The sequence below is a fragment of the Bison bison genome, unplaced genomic scaffold (assembly GCF_000754665.1).
Source record: "Bison bison bison isolate TAMUID 2011002044 unplaced genomic scaffold, Bison_UMD1.0 scf7180017864043, whole genome shotgun sequence".
Classification (NCBI taxonomy): Eukaryota; Metazoa; Chordata; class Mammalia; order Artiodactyla; family Bovidae; genus Bison; species Bison bison.
The window spans coordinates 2,869,218-2,890,501 of record NW_011494615.1 but is presented as its reverse complement, the minus strand read 5'-3'; the positions used below and the strand labels follow the sequence as shown (position 1 = coordinate 2,890,501).

The 21,284-nt window shown below is 39.3% G+C and overlaps 1 protein-coding gene across 1 annotated transcript in view; it reads right to left on the bottom strand.

Annotated features, from left to right (window-relative positions):
* The window catches only part of SCN11A (sodium channel, voltage-gated, type XI, alpha subunit), a 134,575-nt gene that overhangs the window by 1,623 nt on the left and 111,668 nt on the right, over positions 1–21,284 (bottom strand). Inside the window, exons 25-27 of the mRNA XM_010835570.1 lie at positions 19,860–20,001; positions 13,719–13,819; positions 6,477–6,747 (exon numbers count right to left, since the gene is read on the bottom strand). Of these exons, the coding sequence (XP_010833872.1) occupies positions 6,477–6,747; positions 13,719–13,819; positions 19,860–20,001 (514 nt within the window). The remainder of the gene's footprint in view (positions 1–6,476; positions 6,748–13,718; positions 13,820–19,859; positions 20,002–21,284) is intronic.

Here is a 21,284-nt window from a genome sequence, read left to right as displayed (position 1 = left end):
AGACAAGGAGGAGGGTCAATGAATTTCCAGCAGACAGATTGATTTTAGACATAGCCTGTCTCTCCTGCTTTCAATCTTAGTGAGACCAACTTTTTACCATTACTTTTCAGCTTATGTACAAAATTAAGAATTTTTTTTACCCACATCAGGGAAAAAATATATATGTGCCTTAAACTGGAGAGCAATTTTCAAGGTTCATACAATTTAGATAGGAATTTAGATGGGACAGGACATCTAAGAAGACCCTTCAAAGAAAATAAATAAAATGTAGTTTATTACTATTTTGTAAGTTACCTAATGGACTTGAAATACATTATCATCTATGTTGGGCATTTAAAATCACGCATGGGGTAGCAAATATAACAGTTTTCCATATTTATTATATACATAGAATGGAAAACATATAAACTATTGAAGGAGTCATTTAGATTAGAATGCGAAGAGAAATTTCTTCTACTGAAGGCTGGCTTGAGTGTGAGCTATCAGTGGAAGTTGTACACCCCTAACCCCAAGGTTTCTTAAACAAACAGGTTCTTACTTTAGAGGAATTTGAACACAGCCTGCTATAGGCAAGGACAGAGCTAGAGAAAGAAGGTAGTGTTGTGATGCTTGTCAATACACTCATTCCAAGGACTTCTGGAAGTCCAAACTCAAAAAGCTACGGGAATAAATCAGAGACAGTTTCTCTGTTATTGTAAATATCCCAGAAGTGGCATCTCAAGCATAAGTTTCTGCAGACTGCTGAATATTTGGCCTAAAACATCCTGTTTTCTCATTGCTTGCTGTGCAAGCAAGTGATACAAGAATTTAAAACAACACACATTTTGATCCAAATATTACAGAATGGCTTGAACATGCTTGCCTCATATACACAGGGCCTTGTTCTTCCTCTGAGGATCCTCTAAGGTCATTAGAGATGTAGACAGCCACTTTTTTTGAGATGTGGAATTTTTACCATTTCAGCAACAACTGGAGGAAGTCCCTCCTTTAAGGTCCACTTCCTCTGTGCATATTTCTTTGAGTAATCAAGCTCACAGTAATTTGTCTTTCCTGTGAGCTCAGTTCTTTCATGTAGCAAGTGATTTGGGGTTCAATTAATTTCTCTTTTTCTGATTCCTTAAAGTGGTAGGTCTTAATTTTGTTGTTGTTCAGTCACTCAGTTGTGTCCAATACTTTGTGACTCCTGCAGCATGCCTGTCCTTCACTATCTCCCAGAGTTTGCTCAAACTCATGTCCATTAAGTTGGTGATGTCATCCAACCATCTCATCCTATGTCACCCGCTTCTCCTCCTGCCTTCAATCTTTCCCAGCATTAGGGTCTTTTCCAATGAGTCAGCTATTTGAATCAGGTGGCCAAAGTACTGGAGCTTCAGCTTCAGCATCAGTCCTTCCAATGAAAGTTCAGGGTTGATTTCATTTAGAATTGACTGGTTTGATCTCCTGGCTGTCCAAGAGACTCTCTAGAGTCTTCTCCAGCACCATAGTTCAAAAGCATCAATTCTTCAGCACTTGGCCCTCTTTATGGTCCAACTCTCAAATGCATACATGACTACTGGAAAAACCATAGTTTTGACTATAAGGACCTTTGTCAGCAAAGTGATGTCTCTGCTTTTTAATACGCTGTGTAGTTTTGTCATAGCTTTTCTTCCAAGGAGCAAGCATCTTTTAATTTCATGGTAGCAGTCACTATCTGCAGTGATTTGTGAGCCCAAGAAAATAAAGTCTGTCGTTGTCTTCATTTTCCCCCCATCTATTTGGCATGAAGTTATGGGACTAGATGCCATGATCTTCATTTTCTGAATGTTGAATTCTTAAGTCAACTTTTTCTCTCTCTTCTCTCACCTTCAAGAGGCTCTTTAGTTTCTGTTCACTTTCTGCCATTAAGGTGGTATCATTTGCATATCTGAAGTCACAGATATTTCTCAAGGCAATTTTGATTCCAGCTGTGCTTCACAGCCCAGCATTTCACATGGTGTACTCTGCATATAAGTTAAATAAACAGGGTGACAATGTACAGCCTTGACGTATTCCTTTTGAAGCAGTCCATGTCCGGTTCTAACTGTTGCTTCTTGACCTGCATACAGGTTTCCCAGGAGGCAGGTGAGGTGGTCTGGTACTCCTATCTCTTGTAGAGTTGTCTACAACTTGTTATGATCCTCAGAGTCAAAGGTTTTAGCGTAGTCAGTGAAGCAGAAGTAGATATTTTTCCAGAATTCACCTGCTTTTTCTATGATTCAACAGATGTTGGCAATTTGATCTCTGATTCCTCTGACTTCTAAACCCAGTTTTACACCTAGAAGTTCTCAGTTCATGTACTGCTGGAGCCTAGCTTGAAGGATTTTAAGTATAACCTTGCTAACATGTAAAATGAGTGTAATTGTATGGTAGTTTGAATGTTCTTTGACATTGCCCTTCTTTGGGATTGGAATGAAAACTGACCTTTTCCAGTCCTGGGGCCACAGTTGAGTTTTCCAAATTTGCTGACACATTGAGTACAGCACTTTCATAGCATCATCTTTTAGGATTTGAAATAGCTCAGACAGAATTCCATCACCCCCATTAGCTTTGTTTGTAGTAATCAAACTTGCCATCTCCTGTTGTAGTAATGCTTCCTAAGGCCTATTTGACTTCGGACTCCAGGATGTCTGGCGCTAGATGATGATCACACCATCATGGCTATCTGTGCCACGAAGCTCTTTTTTGCATAGTTCTTCTGTGTATTCTTGCCACCTCTTCTTAATCTCTTCTGCTTCTGTTAGGTCCATACCATTTCTTTCCTTTATTGTGCCCATCTTTGCATGAAATGTTCCCTTGGTATCTCTAATTTTCTTAAAGAGATCTCTAGTCTTTCCCATTCTGTTGTTTTCCTCTATTTTTTTGCATTGATCACTTAGGAAGGCTGTCTTATCTCTCATTGCTATTCTTTGGAACTCTGAATTCAGATGGATATATCTTTCCATTTCTCCTTTGTCTTTCGCTTCTCTTCTCAACTATTTGTAAGGCCTCCTCAGACAACCATTTTGCCTTGTTGCATTTCTTTTTCTTGGGGATGGTTTTGATCACTGCCTCCTGTACAATGTTACAAATCTCTGTCCATAGTTCTTCAGGCACTCCGTCTGTCAGATCTAATCCCTTGAATCTATTTGTCACTTTCACTGTTTAATCATAAGGGATTTGATTTAGGTCATACCTGAATGGTCTAGTAGTTTTCCCTACTTACTTCAATTTAAGTCTGAATTTTACAATAAGGAGCTTATGATCTGAGCCACAGTTAGCTCGCAGTCTTGTTTTTGCTGATGATATAGAGCTTCTCCATCTTCAGCTTACAAACAATATAATCAACCTAATTTCAGTATTGACCATCTGGTGATGTCCATGTGTACAGTCGTCTCTTGTGTTGTTGGAAAAGGGTGTTTGCTATCACCAGAGCATTCTCTTGGAAAAACTCTGTTAGTCTTTTCCCTGCTTCATTTTGTACTCTGAGGTCAAACTTACCTGTCACTCCAGGTATCTCTTGACTTCCTACTTTTGCATTCCAGTCCCCTGTGATGAAAAGGACATCTTTTTTGATGTTAGTTCTAGAAGGTCTTGTAGGTCTTCATAGAAACATTCAACTTTATACTCTTCAGCGTAGTGGTTAGGGCACAGACTTGGATTACTGTCATGTTGAACAGTTTGCCTTGGAAACGAACAGAGATTATTCTGTCATTTTTGAGAATGCACCCAAGTAGTGCATTTCAGACACTTTTGTTGACTTTGAGGGCTACCCCATTTTGTCTAAGGGATTCTTGCCCACAGTTGCAGATATAATGGTCATCTGAATTAAATTTGCCCACTCTGGTCCATTTTAGTTCATTGATTCCTAAAATGTCAATGTTGACTCTTGCCATCTCCTGTTTGACCACTTCCGATTTACCTTGATTCATGGACCTAATGTTCCAGGTTCCTATGCAACATTGGTCTTTACAGCACCAGACTTTACTTTCACCACCAGACACAACCACAACTGGGCATCATTTCCGCTCTGGCTAAGCCTCTTCATTCCTTCTGGAGCTATTTCTCCACTCCTCTCCAGTAGCATATTGGACACCTAGGGGTGGGGTGAGTGTTTAATCTTTCAGTGTCATATCTTTCTGCCTTTTCATACTGTTCGTGGGGTTCTCAAGGCAAGAATGCTGAAGTGATTTGCCATTCCCTTCTCCAGTGGACCACGTTTTGTTAGAACTCACCATGACTCATTCGTCTTGGGTGGCCCTACACAGCATGGCTCATAGTTCCATTGAGTTATACAAGGCTGTGATCCATGTGATCATTTTGGTTAGTTTTCTGTGATTGTGGTTTTCATTCTGTCTGCCCTCTGAGGGATGAGGGTAAGAGTTTGTGCAAGCTTCCTGATAGGAGGGACTGGCTTCAGGGAAAACTGGGCCTTGCTTGGGAGGGCTGTACCTTGCTCAGTTAATCTTTAATCCAATTTTCTGCTGATGGGAGGGGCTGTGCCTGTAGTTTGACCTGAGGCAGCCCTGTCCTAGAGTCTTCAGTCTCCATGGTAGGCTATAGGCTGTATGGTAGGGGTAATGGCGACCTCCTTCAGTTACTGTGAGCTCTACGATGCCTGGCACTGCCTGGAAAAAGTTCAGCAAATAGTGGAATGAATGAGCTGCTCTCTGAATGTTGGAGGAAGAGCTCTTTAAGTGCTCAGATGGTTGCCCCAGACTCATTTTCTAACTTTATTGCTGCTGTCAATTTCACCAGGACTTGTGCTTGAAACTGACTAATAAAGATTAACAGTCTACTTAACCTTGGAAGGAAAGCTATGACCAACCTAGATAGCATATTATAAAGCAGAGACATTACTTTGCCAACAAAGGTCTGTCTAGTCAAGGCTATGGTTTTTCCAGTAGTCATGTATGGATGTGAGAGTTGGACTGTGAAGAAAACTGAGCGCTGAAGAATTGATGTTTTTGAACTGTGGTGTTGGAGAAGACTCTTGAGAGTCCCTTGGACTGCAAGGAGATCCAACCAGTCCATTCTAAAGGAGATCAGCCCTGGGTGTTCTTTGGAAGAATGATGCTGAAGCTGAAACTCTAGTACTTTGACCACCTCATGCGAAGAGTTGACTCATTGGAAAAGACTCTGATGCTGAGAGAGATTGGGGGCAGGAAAAGGGGACGACAGAGGATGAGATGGCTGGATGTTATCACTGAAGCGATGGATGTGAGTTTGAGTGAACTCCGGGAGTTGGTGATGGACAGGGAGGCCTGGTGTGCTGCAGTTCATGGGGTTGCAAAGAGTTGGACACAACTGAGCTACTGAACTGAACTGAACTAACCATAAGCATGTTGAAAGATTTATTACTAAACTTTATCTACATAAGTTTCCATGGCTAAAAAGTAGAACAGACTATGAACTGTACCATTTTCTTGGTCCCTGAAACATCTGGATTGCTGCTATCATGTTAAGAACCAAAATATTTTGATCCAGCATATCTGTTTATTGCATCCTTTCTGAGATAAAACAGAAGCTTCCACTTGTGAAATCCGTTTTCACTGCCTTCATGCTCTTTGAACAATGAGAAAAACCCATAGGCAGTTTTACGCAATTATAGTTAAATTATCAGTTTAATTAAAGCAGACTTCAAAAACCCAGAGTAAAATCTCATAGCTTAGTCATGAAGAATTTACCTTCGAAGTTAATGTATGTGCATGTGTGTGTACATGTTTCATGAAAAGGTGTATGGCAATAACCCTCTTTTTCTCCCTAGTCTTCTTCTATAAACCTTAAGGTTAATTTCTGTGCACAGTTAAGAAAAATATAGCAATTATAGAGTGAAGCTAGCTGGTGAGTGAAACCCAAGCAGTTGACACACTATGTCGTTTCCACTATAATTTAAGTTAACATGAGATACAGAAAAAAGAAAAGCACTGTTTGTCCTTATGACACACTCTTGCAAGCCCCATCCAGGTTGAGCCACGGAGGCCCTCTATAAGGAGGAGGTACAGGAAGGCCCAGCAATGTCACTGGGGCCTAGTAATTGTGATCTGACATCCAGAAGGATTTTGAACTAGGGAAAAACATGGAAACTAAATGCCAAATCCTTAAAACAAGAAATGCTCTTTAGGCCTTATAGTTGTAGAAGAAAATGGAACTTTGACTCAATTCCCTGGATAAAGCAGGTAGCCCCACAAAAACTTCTAAGTCATCTTAATTTCATCTATCCCCATTGAATAAATGATCCACATAATTACTTAACTCTGTTTCAATTGTGTAGATAATCAAGGGAGTGGAAATACTCTGTATTTTCTAGCAATTCCCCAAAGAGAATGGCATTTATTCATCTTTTTTTTTTTTTTTCAAAAACCACATTAAATTTAATTTTATGCTCTGTGGCTACTCTGGAGAAAATTCCAAATGATAAGACTTACAAGTTTACTTCTTGCTCTCAGACTAAAGCCCCTCTGGTTGCCAGTTTTACTTACTAACAATAGAAAGGAGCACGATCACACAATCAAATAAATTCCAGCCATTGGCGAAGTAGTATTGCCTCAAAGCAAAGATTTTGATGAAACACTCAATTGCAAAGATGACCACAAAGGCCAAGTTGAAACACTCAAGTAAATGTTTCATGGTCTCCGACTGCTTATGTGTTTCAGCCATCATGCTAAGCATGTTGAGGAGAATGAGGATGATGATAATGATGTCAAAGACCTGGTGTGTGACGAGGTCAAACACAAAGCCTTGGCATTTGTTCTGAGGAAAAAGAAAAAGGAATCATAAATCACTTGGAGTTGTAGGAATGAAATCACATACATTAAAAGGCATATACAATAGCATTTGTCCTCTCTTACAATTAGTTTCTTGGAAAATGTACACTTTTAAAGGGCAAGAAATTCTTCTAATAGATATTTTTCATTTAATTTCATTAAATTTAATTAGAAACTGGTTTTAAAGTGCAGGCATATAGCTTTAATTTCATTTTGAAACTAAATAAATACGTACATTTTTAGTAACAACATAACTTTGATGTGGTGGGTGATTTGTTTTTGTTGAAATAAAACAGCTCATGTTGGGTTTAATCATAAAAAAATGAACTTTGGTCTGTATATTTCACCTATGTCTGTATTTTGACTTTAATAATATTAATGCAGAGGATACTTGCTCACATACTTTTGCTGGACAAGACAGAATTAACATCTCCAAGCCTCCATTTGTCAGTTTAGAATAATCAGACCTTATACTTAAGCAAAACTCTGTATTCAAGCAATTCTTGAAAGCCAATTTTCTAATTCTTGTTCACTTGACGATAAGGCTAGATAAATGGGATTCTGATCCAGTGATTACTAAAACTGGAAACAGAAAAACTGATTATTTCATACGAGTACTGGTGGTGAACTTGCATATTGTTTCGTACATGGATGACCTGCTCCCAGGTAAAGGTGTGCCGATTGCTCTATTACAGGTTCTAACTCAAGTTTGCATGCCTTGTCTACCATGTGCAGTGCAGTGACTCAACTATTCCATTATTTCCTTTAATCTAATCTCTATAAGGCACGACTCCGTTGTTTGCTTAAGTGGAAACTGTTCTTTAGCACAAACTCAGACACTGGTATCGTATGGCATTCTCGACTATACATTGGTTGTTTATGTATAATATATATATATGTACCATATGTATATATTAGATTATTTCATATTATATATCATTTAATCAAAGTATGCACATAGTGTTCTTTTTAGAAAATGCACAGACCCCTAAGAATTCATCTTTATAGTCCCAGGCATCTGTTAGGGTAATCTGGGCAAAAGATGATGTTTTGTGGTGGTAACAGTAGAGAAAGACATGAGTTTTTAGGTTTAAGAACTAATATGGAATAAGAAGCAGGAGTCCAAGAGCATTCTAATGGAGTAGATTATGGGAAAGTTAAGGCTGAGGTTATAATTTCTGCTTGGTGGTGCATTCAATCAACTGGAGAACAGCAGATGAGGAGTTTGGCGGGTGGAGATGATGGATGTGTCCTGGGCACACTGGAATTTGAGGTGCCCAGTGGGACATCCAAGGGACATGGGCAGGTAGAGGTACAGGTCTGGAGCTCAGGCAGAGAGCTGGAAAGCAAATGTGGAGTTCTATGGCATCAGTACTGATATGAACTAACATCAAGAGAGTGAATGCTGTCACTATGGGAGAGCAAGGGCAATGAGAAGAAAAAGGGTTGGAACAGCAGTAGAAGGATATTACATGTAAGCTGATGTCTTTCAAACTTTGCTCCAGGAGCTCTAAACCTTTTATCAAGGAGTCTGGAGAAGAAACTTGAAAGTCAAATGCATTTCCTATGTGAGAATGCATCGTGGAAGTCAGAAAGGACCTGGAGAAAAGATACTTTTAAGGATGCTCTCCAAGAAAGCAGAATAAGGGCTGAGAATAAATGTAAGGGCATGGTAAGCACTGGCCTTACAGTTCAACTCTAATATTGAGAAAATAGAGAAAATTAAAAATATAAGCTACCAAATGTGGTAGAGGATCAAAAAAAGTCTATGTTATTTTAAGATACATTCTATGTATTTTAATGTATTCTACATACATTCTATGTCATTTTACAGTGACTTCTATACCTCAGGATAATTTTTAAAGCCTGTAATGAAACTATCTTGTGAGAATGCTTTAGGTAGAAATGATTCCAGATCCCTTGGTCCTTCTGCTGGAAAGAATATCCATCACTTCTCAGGTTAAAACAGCTGTACTTCCCTCTCTATGCAGTTGCTACTCCAAAGGTCAAAAGATATTATGTAGATTTTAGAAATTAAAAAAAAAAAATCTATGGGGAGTTAAGGGCTAGCGTGTCTAGACTATAATATGCCCAGGTGTGTCTGACTCTTCATGATCCTGTGGACTGGGGCCTACCAGGCTCCTCTGCCCATAGGATTTCACAGGCAAGAATACTGGAGTGGAGTACCATTTCCTTCTCCAGGGTATCTTCTTGACCCAGGGACTGGACTCATGTCTCTTGCGTCTCCTTCATTGGCAGGCGAAGTTTTTACCATTTGTACCACCGTGGAAGCCCAGTTAAGGGCTAACAGCTGATTCAAAGTCTAAGCTCAAATTCAGACACCAGGGGATACGGTTTTGGGTTTACCTCATGCAACACTGCTCTCTGGAATATAGAGTTTAAGATAAATGCTTGGAATTAACTGAGTTGCATTTGGTTGTTGGAATCACCCACTGTGAAGCCATGATTGGAGAGCCATGCAGGAATGTCTCTGGGGTCACACCTACTCCCTGATGAGACATGCAACAAACAAGCTATAACAGATAGTTAGGAATGGAGGCGGCAGCAGCCTTGTGGGAAAGCAGTCCATGTCCACTTCAAGTCCATCTCTTGCCTTCAAACATGTCTAGTGCAGTAGGTGTGTTGTGTGCTCAGTCACGTCCAACTCTTTGCAACCCCATGGACTATAGCCTGCCAGGCTCCTCTGTCCATGGGATTTTCCCAGCCAGGCAAGAATACTGCAACGGGTTGTCATTTCCTCCTCCAGGGGATCTTTCCAATCCAGGAATAGAAACTGTGTCTCCTGTGTCTCTGCCTGCATTGGCAGGTGGATCCTTTTACCACTGAGCCACCTGGGAAGCCCAGGGCAGTGGAGAGGCCTAGAAGCTGCATTATGTGTCACTGCAACTTCTGTTCAGCTGTGTGCTGCACTGCCGGCTTCACATCCTTCACGAAACAAACTAGTAAATGTCTTTTAGTTAACTCCAAATCTGGGACCAACTGGTACTGAATCATATCATGCACATATAAATAAAACTTCTCTTTGCCTTTCTTGTTGGCTCAAGTTTAAATAAGAACTTCAAAGTGCTTGCTGTTGTTTAGTCACTAACTCATGTCTGACTCTTTGTGACCCCATGAACTATAGCATGCAAGGCTCTTTCTGTCCTTCACTGTCTCCTGGAGTTTGTGTAAATTCAGGCCCATTGACTCATTGATGCCATCCAACCATCTTGCTGTCTGCCATCCCTTTATCCTTTTGCTTTCAATATTTCCCAGGATCAGGGTCATTTCCAATGAGTCAGCTCTTTGCATCAGGTGGTCAAAGTATTGGAGTTTCAATTTCATCATCAGTCCTTCCAATGAGTATTCAGGGTTGATTTTCCTTAGGATTGACTGGTTTGATCTCCTTGCAGTCATAGGGACTCTCAAGAGTCTTCTCTAGCAACACACTGAAAACACCAATTCTTCAGCACTCAGTCTTCTTTATGGTCCAACTCTCACATCTGTGTATGACTACTGGAAAAACCATAGCTTTGACTATAGAGACCTTGTTGGCAAAGTGATGTCTCTGCTTTTTAATACCCTGTCTAGGTTTGTCATAGCTTTCCTTCCAAGGAGCAAATGTCTTTTAATTTCATGGCTGCAGTCTCTGTCCATGGTGATTTGAGAGTCCAAGAAAATAAAATCTGTCACTGCTTCCACTTATTCCCCTTCTATTTTCCAAGAAATGATGTGACTGGATGTCATGATTTTTTCAATGTTGAGTTTCAAGTCAGCTTTTTCACTCTCCTCTTGCACCCTCATCACGAGGCTCTTTAGTTTCTCTTCACTTTCTGCCATTGGAGTGGTATCATCTGCATGTCTGAGGTTGTTCATATTTCTCCCAGCAATCCTGATTCCAGTTTGTGATTCATCCAGCCTGACATTTTGCATGATGTACTCTGTGCTGTGGGCTTCCCTGATAGCTTAGTTGGTAAAGAATCTGCCGAGAATGCAGGATATCCTTGTTCAATTCCTGGGATGGGAAGATCTGCTGGAGAAGGGATAGGCTACTGCCTCCAGTATTCCAGGACTTCCCTTGTGGCTCAGCTGGTGAGGAATCCACCTGTAATGCAGGAGACCGGGGTTCGATCCCTGGGTTGGGAAGATCTCCTGGAGAAGGGAAAGGCTACCCACTCCAGTATTCTGGCCTGGAGAATTCCATGGACTGTATAGTCCATGGGGTTGCAAAGAGTTGGACACACCTGAGCAAATTTCACTTTCACTCTGTGCTGTGCTTAGTCGCTCAGTCATGTCCAACTCTGTGGGCCCATGGACTGTAGCCTCCACGTCAAAGTTAAATAAGCAGGGTGACCATATACAGGCTTGTAATACTTCTTTCCCCATTTGGAACCAGTCAGTCATTCCATGTCCAGTTCTAACTGTTGCTTCTTTCTTGACCTGGTTTCTCAGGAGACAGGTAAGGTAGTCTGGTACTCCCATCTCTGTCAAAGGCTTTAGCATAGTCAGTGAAGCAGAAGTAGATGTTTTTCTGGAATTCCCTTGCTTTCTCCTTGGTCTAGTGAATGTTGGCAATTTGATCCCTGGTTCCTCTGCCTTTTCTAAATCCAGCTTGAACATCTAGAAGTTCTTGGTTCACAAATTGCTGAAGTGTTGCTTGAAGGATTCTGAGCATAACCTTGCTAGCATGTGAAATAAGCACATCTGGAACATTCTTTGGGATTTCTGTTCTTTGGGATTGGAATGGAAACTGACTTTTCCAGTCCTGTGGCCATGGATGAGTTTTCCAAATTTGCTGGCATATTGAGTGCAACACTTCAACAGCATCATCTTTTAGGATTTGAAATAGCTCAGCTGAAATTCTATCACCTCCACTAGCTTTGTTTGTAGTAATTCTTTCTAAGGCCCACATGACCTCACATTCTAGGAAGTCTAGCTCTAGGTGAGTGACCACACCATCATGGTTATCTGGGTCATTAAGACCTTTTTTGTATAGTTCTTCTATATATTCTTGCCACTTTTTCTTAATCTCTTCTGCTTCTGTTAGGTCTTTACTGTTTCTGTCCTTGTGAAGTCACTTCAAAGTGAAATTAGTACTAGAAAATGAGTATGGTACTTGAAAGCTAGATTTGACTTAGGTAAATTGAAATTCCACATACTGTTGTCAGATGAAAACTCTATAAATATAATTTTATCATTAAGCTTTTTGTAAAAATTTTTCATTGTATAAATTCTAAACAGTTGTCCTGACATTTATAGACATTTTTAGTGCAACACAAATGTTTAAACCTAGGGGGATGGATTTTGTGCCCTAAAACATACTTCTTTATTCAACAAATCACTGAAAACATACTTAATGCCAGGCTGTATTCTGATTGCTGGGAATAGCAGGAAATTAAACATACCTTTGATAATTTAGGGCTTCCCTCATAGCTCAATTGAGAAAGAATCCACCTGCAATGCAGGAGACCCCAGTTCGATTTCTAGGTCAGGAGGGCCCGGCTGGTGAAGGGATAGGCTACCCATTCCAGTATTCTTGGGCTTCCCTTGTGGCTCAGCTGGTAAAGAATCTGCCTGCAATGTGGGAGACCTGGGTTCGATCCCTGGGTTGGGAAAATCCCCTGGAGAAGGGAAAGGTTACCCACTCCAGTATTCTGGCCTGGAGAATTCCATGGGATCACAAAGAGTTGGACATGACTAAGCAACTTTCACTTTCACTTTGATAATTTGGGACCTCATGTTTGAATGAAAATCTCCAAGTCCTCTACATGCATCAGATATCAAGCCCCTCTTCCATACTGTTTTCTCAGACTTTTTGGTGCCCCTGACCCTCCTTGTCTTGAAAGCCTCCAAACTCACTTCTCAGAACTACCAACTGTGCCTGTTGTATGACTTTATAATCTAATGTTCTCAGATTCCAGCTCCTCAATGGACTGTAAGCACAGAGCAGTCCTTTAAGGAGCTCGTAAGGCAGGATTCAGCAAACTATGGCCCATAGGCCAAATCTGGTCCATCACCTATTTTAGTATAGCCCATGAGCTCAGGATAGGTTTTACTCAGAATGAGTATTGGGGGAAAAAACTCAAAAAGAATAAAATTTTGACACATGAAAATTACATGAAATCCAAATTTTGGTGTTTATAAATCAAGTCATACTGGAGCACAGCCAAGAACATTTGTTCTCTATCTATAATGATTGCTTTTGTGTTACAACATCAAAGTTGAGTAGTAACAGCAGAAACCACATGGCCTGTAAAGCTTAAAATATTTACTGTCTGGCCTTTTACATAAAAAGTGTGTCTGCTCCTAAGATGGAAAGTTTATCATAAATACTTGTGAAGTGGAAGTGAAGTATGCATGACCTCAATTTCACACCAGAGAAAGGTGGTAAAATACATTATAAATACATTTTAAATTGGCCAAGATTACATTCGAACAAGCTGCTAAATTCACATCACTGTAATGAGTATATACCGAGCAGCTCTTGTGCATGCATGCATGCTAAGTTGCTTCAGTAATGTCTGACTCTTTGCGACCTTATGGACTGTAGCCTGCCAGGCTCCTCTGGCCATGGGATTCTCCAGGCAGGAATACTGGAGTTAGTTGCCGTGCCCTCCTCCAGGGGATCTTCCCGACCCCAGGATCAAACCCGCATCTCTTACATTTTCTGCATTGCCAGGAGGGTTCTTTACCACTAATGCCACCTGGGAAGCCCAAGCAGCTCTCAGATGCTCACGAAAAAGTAAATTTAAGTTGTTGCCCAGGCATTTACTATTGAATCTGAATGTCTGATTTTCCTAAGAACTTGAGTCATACACCAGTGTACCTCGGTTCACATTGAATTCTTAGGTCAAGTCTATAAATTTAAAAATTAAAGAAGAATGGCACTACAGATATCTGAGTTCCTCATAACCACTTAATGCATCCATGTATTTAGAATCAATCAAGTGCTCTCACCTGAGGCCTTGGAATGGGCCTTTGAGGTTTTTTGGATCCTAATTTTTTCATTGCATTATAGTATTTCTTCTGTTCTTCTGTCAGAAAGACGTCTTGGCCACCTAAGTATGTGGAGAAGATGAGAGCTAATTATCATTAACAGATTTTTGGAAATGAATTCTGAATTTTCAGAAATAGTTTTAAAGTTATATTGCATTTCTATCAACAATTCCTAAAATTCCAGTTTGAAGCAGAATGAGACTATAAGGAAGGGCCTAAAGGAAACAGGGTTTAAATTAAGGATTAAGGGAGAAATGTTACTTTTATCAGTTATATGTCTCTTTTTATAATATAAATAAGACTACAAATTCTTTGCAAACATCCACAGAAGCTTTACAAAAACTGAACATACTTCAAGTTGTGTAAATCAAACTACAGTGAAACAAACATAGAAATTAGTAATAAAAATCTAAATGAAAAGTCCTAAAAAGTGACAATTAAAATTCTCCTAAATATATGAATGCATATATCACTAATAAAATTTCCAAAAACATCTGTCTAGAGCCATTCTTACAAAAAAAAAAAAGAGAGCTTTGAGTGTCTTCACCACTGAGTAATAAAGAACAGAAAAATGAAGAAGGATTTTCATGAAATTTGGTGGGAGAAGTGGTAAAACATCTAGAAATGCTGGATAAAATAGAACAGAATTACTTTTAAAAGACATAGCTGAACTTGCCCAAAAAGTAAGGAAAATTTCCATCATCTGAAAATCAAGAGAGAGAAAAAAGAGAAGTAAATTAGTCCTGAAGTCATGGCTGGCCTAAGGGCATTTGCTAATTTCTGCAAAAATGAGAATCTTAGGATTTAATAACTACAAGGGGGTCATGGGGAAAAGACAGTGTGGTTAGTCCAAGAACGCTGTGTGTTGGTAATGGAATTCTCCAAGTGCTGCCATTAAAGAGTGAAGAAGAAAACCAAACGTATCTGTTGGGGAGAGAAGACAACCAGGACATTGTCTTAGTCTATACTCTTCACTGGTAATTTGTGAATCCAAGCCTGCCTTGATGAGGGTGTGGGGTTTAAATTTACACTACAGTATGGACCAAAAAATACAGTCCTAGAACAGTCTTTCCAACAAATGGCACCAGGAAAACTGGATACTGCTGCTACTGCTAAGTCACTTCAGTCGTGTCCGACTCTGTGTGACCCCATAGACAGCAGCCCACCAGGCTCCCCCGTTCCTGGGATTCTCCAGGCAAGAATACTGGAGTGGGTTGCCATTTCCTTCTCCAATGCATGAAAGTGAAAAGTCAACACTGCTGCTGCTAAGTCACTTCAGTCGTGTCTGACTCGGTGTGACCCCATAGATGGCAGCCCACCAGGCTCCCCCGTCCCTGGGATTCTCCATGCAAGAATACTGGAGTGGGTTGCCATTTCCTTCTCCAATGCATGAAAGTGAAAAGTGAAAGCGAAGTCGCCCAGTTGTGTCTGACTCTTAGCGACCTCATGGACTGCAGCCTTCCAGGGTCCTCCGTCCATGGGATTTTCCAGGCAAGAGTACTGGAGTGGGGTGCCACTGGACATCAACATACAAAAGAATGAAGCTGAATCATTACCTAACACCATATACAAAAATTAACTCAAAATGGATCAAAGACATAAATGTAATATCTAGAACAATAAAACTCTCAGAATAAAACACAGAACAGAAGCTTCAAAGCATTAGATTTGGTAATAATTTCTTGGATACGACACAAAAGGCAAAAGAAAAAACAGATCAATTGGACTTCATAACTTTAAATTTTGGAGCATCAGAGACACTCTCAATGAAGTAAAGGCAACACACAGAGTGGGGAAATATTTGAAAATCATATATCTGACAAGAGATTAATATTATATAGAGGACTCTGAAAATATAAAAACAAAAAGACAAACAACCTGATTTTTAAAAGAGCAAAAGGTTTGAATAGATATTTCTCTAAAGAAGATATATGAATGGCCAATAAGCACATGAGAAAATGTTCAGTGTCACTAATCATTAGGGAAATGCAAATCAAAATCAAAATGAGATACCACCTCACATCCATTAGAATGGCTACTATCAATAACACAGCAAAAAAGTGTCCGTGAGGATGTAGAGAAATTAGAAACTTTGTATACTGTACATATCACCACATGATACAGCAATGCCACTTCTATATAGACCTAAAAGAATTGAAGCAGGGTCTCAAAGAGATGTTTGCACACCCATATTCATAGGACCTTTATTCACAATAAGTAAAACATGGAAGAAACCCAACTGTCCATCAATACATGGATGAAAGAGCAGAACATGATGTATACATAGCCTTAAACAAGAAGGAAATCCTGAAATACGCAACAACATCCATGAACCTTAAGGACATTATGCTAAATGAAGTAAGCTACTCACAGAAAGACAAGCACTGCATGATTCCACTTACACGAGATACGTAGAATAGTCAAAATCATGAAGACAGAAAGTGGAATGGGAGCTGCCAGGGGCTGGTGGGAAGTACGGGGAGTTATTGCTTAATGGGTGTAGAGTTTCAGTCTATAAGATGAAGAGTTATACAGATGGATGATGATGATGGTTGCCCAACATTATGAATGTATTTAACATCACTGAGCTGTACATTAAAAATGGATAAGATGATAAATCTGATGTTATGACCATTTTGCCACAGTAAAAATAAATAAATAAATAACCCAGCCCTAGAAGTTAACCAGGTTTTTTTCATGATGCCTGGCAGATATTAACTATCTTCAGTAATCATATGCATCATGATAGTATTAATACTATTATTATGAGACTGCCCTTTGTGTGTGGTGAGATAAATAAAATGAACAGCTATGGAAATTTTAAAGGCTATCATCTTCTGTACCCACAAGAACCAGCTTTCTCAGTGTGAAAAAGAGGAGATACAGATGTACTAGTTAAATGAAAACTTTGTAGTCCTAAATTTGAAGTAGCTCTGTCCACTGAAAAAGTCTCAAAATAATCACAATGAGCATTCTAGATTGTGGTATTAGAACACCACCTCTGAGAACGCCCTAGAGAAATGGCTGATTCCAGATCTGGAGCAAAAAGTGTACAAACAATGCCTAGAACATACTGTCAATCCAGAGAGCAAGGAAGTCATCCAGTGCAAGGACCTGATTTGAATCCTAATTTGAAAAGAAGCAAACTTTAATACAATCAATCAACTAATCAGTTAAAGAATGAATAAATATTTTGAGAATATAAGAGACTGGAGGAAATTTGAACATTGACTGGATTTTTGATTAATTTAAAGAACTCATATTAAACTTTTTAGATATGATCATGGAATTGTAGTTATGTTTAAAAAGAGATATGTTCTGAAAAATTGGTGGATGAAATAATATGATGTGTGTGATGCTCTATAAAAAAATCCAGTGGAAGGATCCAGTGGGGAAAGACACTGAAGGTATAAGGATGTTCTTAAATCAGTAAATATGCTGGGTGCTGGGTATTTTAGATTCATTTTACTATATTCTTGTGAGTGTTTGAGATTTTCTATAATAAAAGTAAAACAAAATGGAACAAAAATGCTATGGACTGATCAAAACAGTGATTTCAAATGCAAGTTTAAATCTAAAATCACAAGGCCTGACATTCAGGTTGTAGGTATTGGTTGCAATACCTGCAATATGCAATACAAGCTGCATATTACAGAGATGACTCCACATAGCACACTGCTGAGTAACAGCAGCCACACAGTTGCCTGGGACTGTGAATGACTCTCCCAGCAGACACTAAGAAAGCTCAGCAGTATCAGGACACATTTTAGATGGATTAAAAAAAGTTCAACATAAAAATAAAGAAGGTCACAAAACAACAAGGGAAAAACCAAAGGTGAATATTTAGCCACCTGATTTTAGGATTGAGAAATGCCTTCAGTATATAAATTCAAGAAAAGAGGGCAAAAGGACAAGATTGAAAGCTTGACTTCATACATCTGCTAAATGTCTATAAATTTAAAATGTCATTACAAAAATGTAAGAGGTAAGTCAAATTGAACATACTATATAAAACCATAATAAAAAATGATAATATAAATTTTTTTTTCTAATTTTATTTTATTTTTAAATTTTAAGAAGAGTTTTCTGTTTAAAAACAGAAAACTCAAGGAAGAAATAAATAGTTATGGCCATCAACCTGTGAAAAAGTGTTTAACTTCAGAAATGGTCAAATGAATGAATGTAAAACTGTGAGGTAACACTTTTACCCATCAAGCTAGAAAAAATAATTTAAAATTACAAAAGTCAGAACGATGAGAACAGAATAAACAGGCACTTCATGTCTTACAAAAGGAGGGTACCCAGAATAGAATTTCTGAAAGGTAATTTGACAATCTATCTTTAATGCCTTAAATTCTAGGAACTTATCCTGAGGAAATAATCAGAGATATACAGAGAGACTTTCAAGAATGTTCATGATTATTTTAGAAGAGCAAGAAATTTGGAAATGACCTAAATGTCCTTAAAAGGGGGAGTGGGGGGAATAGTTGGAATAAATTATGGTCTATCCATAATATGGGATGTAATTCATCCATGAAAATTCTTATAATAAAGATGATCTCATGATATGAACTCATAACTAATGGAGAAGACAGTTAAAAATATTATATAATCTCAACAGTGTAAAAGAAACATTTAGTATTATTTAGTAGTAACTGGAAAAGATGGTACCAAAATGATGAGGCTTAATCTAAAATAGTTATCATTTGGTGGTCACCTTATGGATGATTTAAATTTTCTTTTTCTCTTCATCTTTTTTCCACATTTACTACAATGCCCCTATAGATTATTGAATCAGAAAAATAAATATGTGTTTGTCACAACACATGGGGGAAAAAACCTGTCTCTTCCCTACCATCTTCTTTCCAAGTAAGTTCAATAAATCTGCTGAGACTTGGGTATTGAGAGGCAGGATGCAAGTTTACGGAAAGAGGAGAGTTTATAGATTTTTCCTGCACTTACAATGATTATACATCCTGATAAACCCATGTTAAGTTGAAAATATTGTATGTAACTTGAAATGCATTTAATACACTTAACCTGCTGAACATCACAGCTTAGCCTTGCCTACCTTAAACATGCTCAGAACACTTAGAAATTAGCTTTCACATGTGTGTGAAAGTCACTCAGTCATGTCTGACTCTTTGTGACCCCATGGACTATACAGTCCTTGGAATTCTCCAGGCCAGAATACTGAGGTGGGTAGCCTTTTCCTTCTCCAGGGGATCTTCCCAATCCAGGGATTGAACCCAGATCTCCCACATTGCAGGTGGATTCTTTACCAGCTGAGCCACAAGGGAAGCCCAAGAATACTGGAGGGGGTAGCCTATCCCTTCTCCAGGAGATCTTATTCGATTCCAACCCAGGAATCGAATTGGAGTCTCCTGCATTGCAAGCTATCAGGGAAGCCCAGAAATTAGATTACAGTTGGGCAAAATCATGTAACACAAACCCTATTTGAAAATAAACGTTGAATATCTCATTTAGTTTATCAAATACTGTACTGAAAGTGAAAAACAGAATGGTTGTATGGATACAGAATGTTGTAAATATATACCTACTGTTTATCCTCAGTGAGCCACGGATGATTGGGAGCTGTGGCTGCTGCCACTCAGTGTCACAGGAAAGTATTGTACTATATATCTCTAGCCAAGGAAAAGATCACAGTTCAAAACCTGTAGTAAAGTTTCTACTCAATGCGTATCATTTCTGCCTCATTGTAAAAGTTGAAAAATCATGTAAATTGAACTATCCTAAGTCAGGGATTGTACTCTTTTTATCCTGAATAACAAGATACACTTGCAAGGTTACTACAATTTGACATAAATACTAATCCTGATATTTGTTTTTCTATTAGAGTTCAACAGTGGCCTTTGTTTAAGAGGGTAGAGTGAAGAATAAAAACAATGATTAATAAAACCCAGCTAATGCAGTCCCTTTTCAGCCATATCCTCAAGACTCTTTCCTTAAGAGGCTCCCTCTTCATTCTTATGCAGATGATAAAGGCTACTTTGCACAACAATCTAGAACTGATTTATGCTCCATCCAAGCTCTTTGGAGAAATGAGGAGGTAAAAATACCAAATCAGGACAATCCCCATACTTATCTTTTTCTGCTGTTGGTTGAAGTTGTCAATAATAACACCAGTAAAGAGATTCAGAGTGAAGAATGAGCCAAAGATGATAAAAACTACGAAGTAAAGGTACATGGAAGAACGTGCCTCAAACTGTGGCTGTTGTCCTTCCTGTTAGGGGTTGTTTTAATGAAAGAAGAAAACAGTTACTGGAGAAAAATATGAGCCATCCTAACTGCTTGGTAGCAGCACCATTAACCACTCAGCCTCCTCCAGTGAGCCGTGGTCCTTCAGGGAGCCCCCTTCCCCTCTTTCAGTTTCCCCCAGCGCAGCTTGAGTGGTACCATACAGTGGGGAGGGGGTGTGGCGGAGCATTTGGATTTTTCTTTGAAGCGATGGAGAATCACTGAAGGGCTGTGAGACAGGAGAGTAGCACGGTTGCGTGTGTCCTTTGAAAACGTCTCTAGGATGTCCATATAGACACATAACTGGAGGGAGCCAAACTGAAGATGGCCCCCAGAGAAGGGACATGTCCATTTCACGCAAAGGAGCTTAACTACCAATCCTTGCTGAATATCTACATGGTTCCTACAGAGCCCGCTACACTATTGTGTTTAGTCTGTGCTTGTGTTCTGTCACTCTTGAATTCCGAGTGCCTGGCATAGCTCGTGACATGAGGTTCTCCACACACACTGAACAAGTGTATGAATGAATGAATGGTCAAGCTCTGGAAGGGACAAAAATGGACTACAACCCAGCTGGCCTAGCTTGAGGGATGACCGAAAGCATCCAGACCCCTTCTGTCCAAGTTCTTCACGAGGCTCTGGTTTTATTCATTTTGGGGATAGGGGTAGGAGGACCTCTCTTTTCTTTCCTCTAATCATATTCAAAGATAGAGATGAGTGTTGATAGCTCTATCATCTGCTCAAAGGACTTATGATATTTGTTACTGAACACCTGCCATAGAAACCACTGTATTGGACATAAATATTTGAAACAATTATTTTTCTGTTTTGCCTCAAACAGTACCTAACCTTAGTCCCACTTGGCTTCAGGCATCTACTTGTTTGAATTAAGGGTAGGCATTAGTCTGGAAATAATCTAATGGAAAGAAGGAATTAATATTCAGTTAATTCAACTGATAATTTAACATAAGATTATGCAGCAAGCTGATAATCTTGCAAAGGGAGGTTCAGATAGAAAGAGGAACAGAGAAAAGCTCACCTCACTTGTACCCAGGGAATTGTCAGAAAGGGAAATAGACGGAGAACATCAGAGCTGTCAGCATGCTAGGATGTAATACTCAGAGGAGGATGAATAAGAATCCTTTTAACCCCTGTTTCATAGTGTTTGTCTTAATGTAAAAAAGGCAGAGAACCCTGGCCACTGGAACTATGATGAGGGAAGTTCTAGGCTGGCCATATATAGTCATGATTCTCCTGATTTGATCTTAG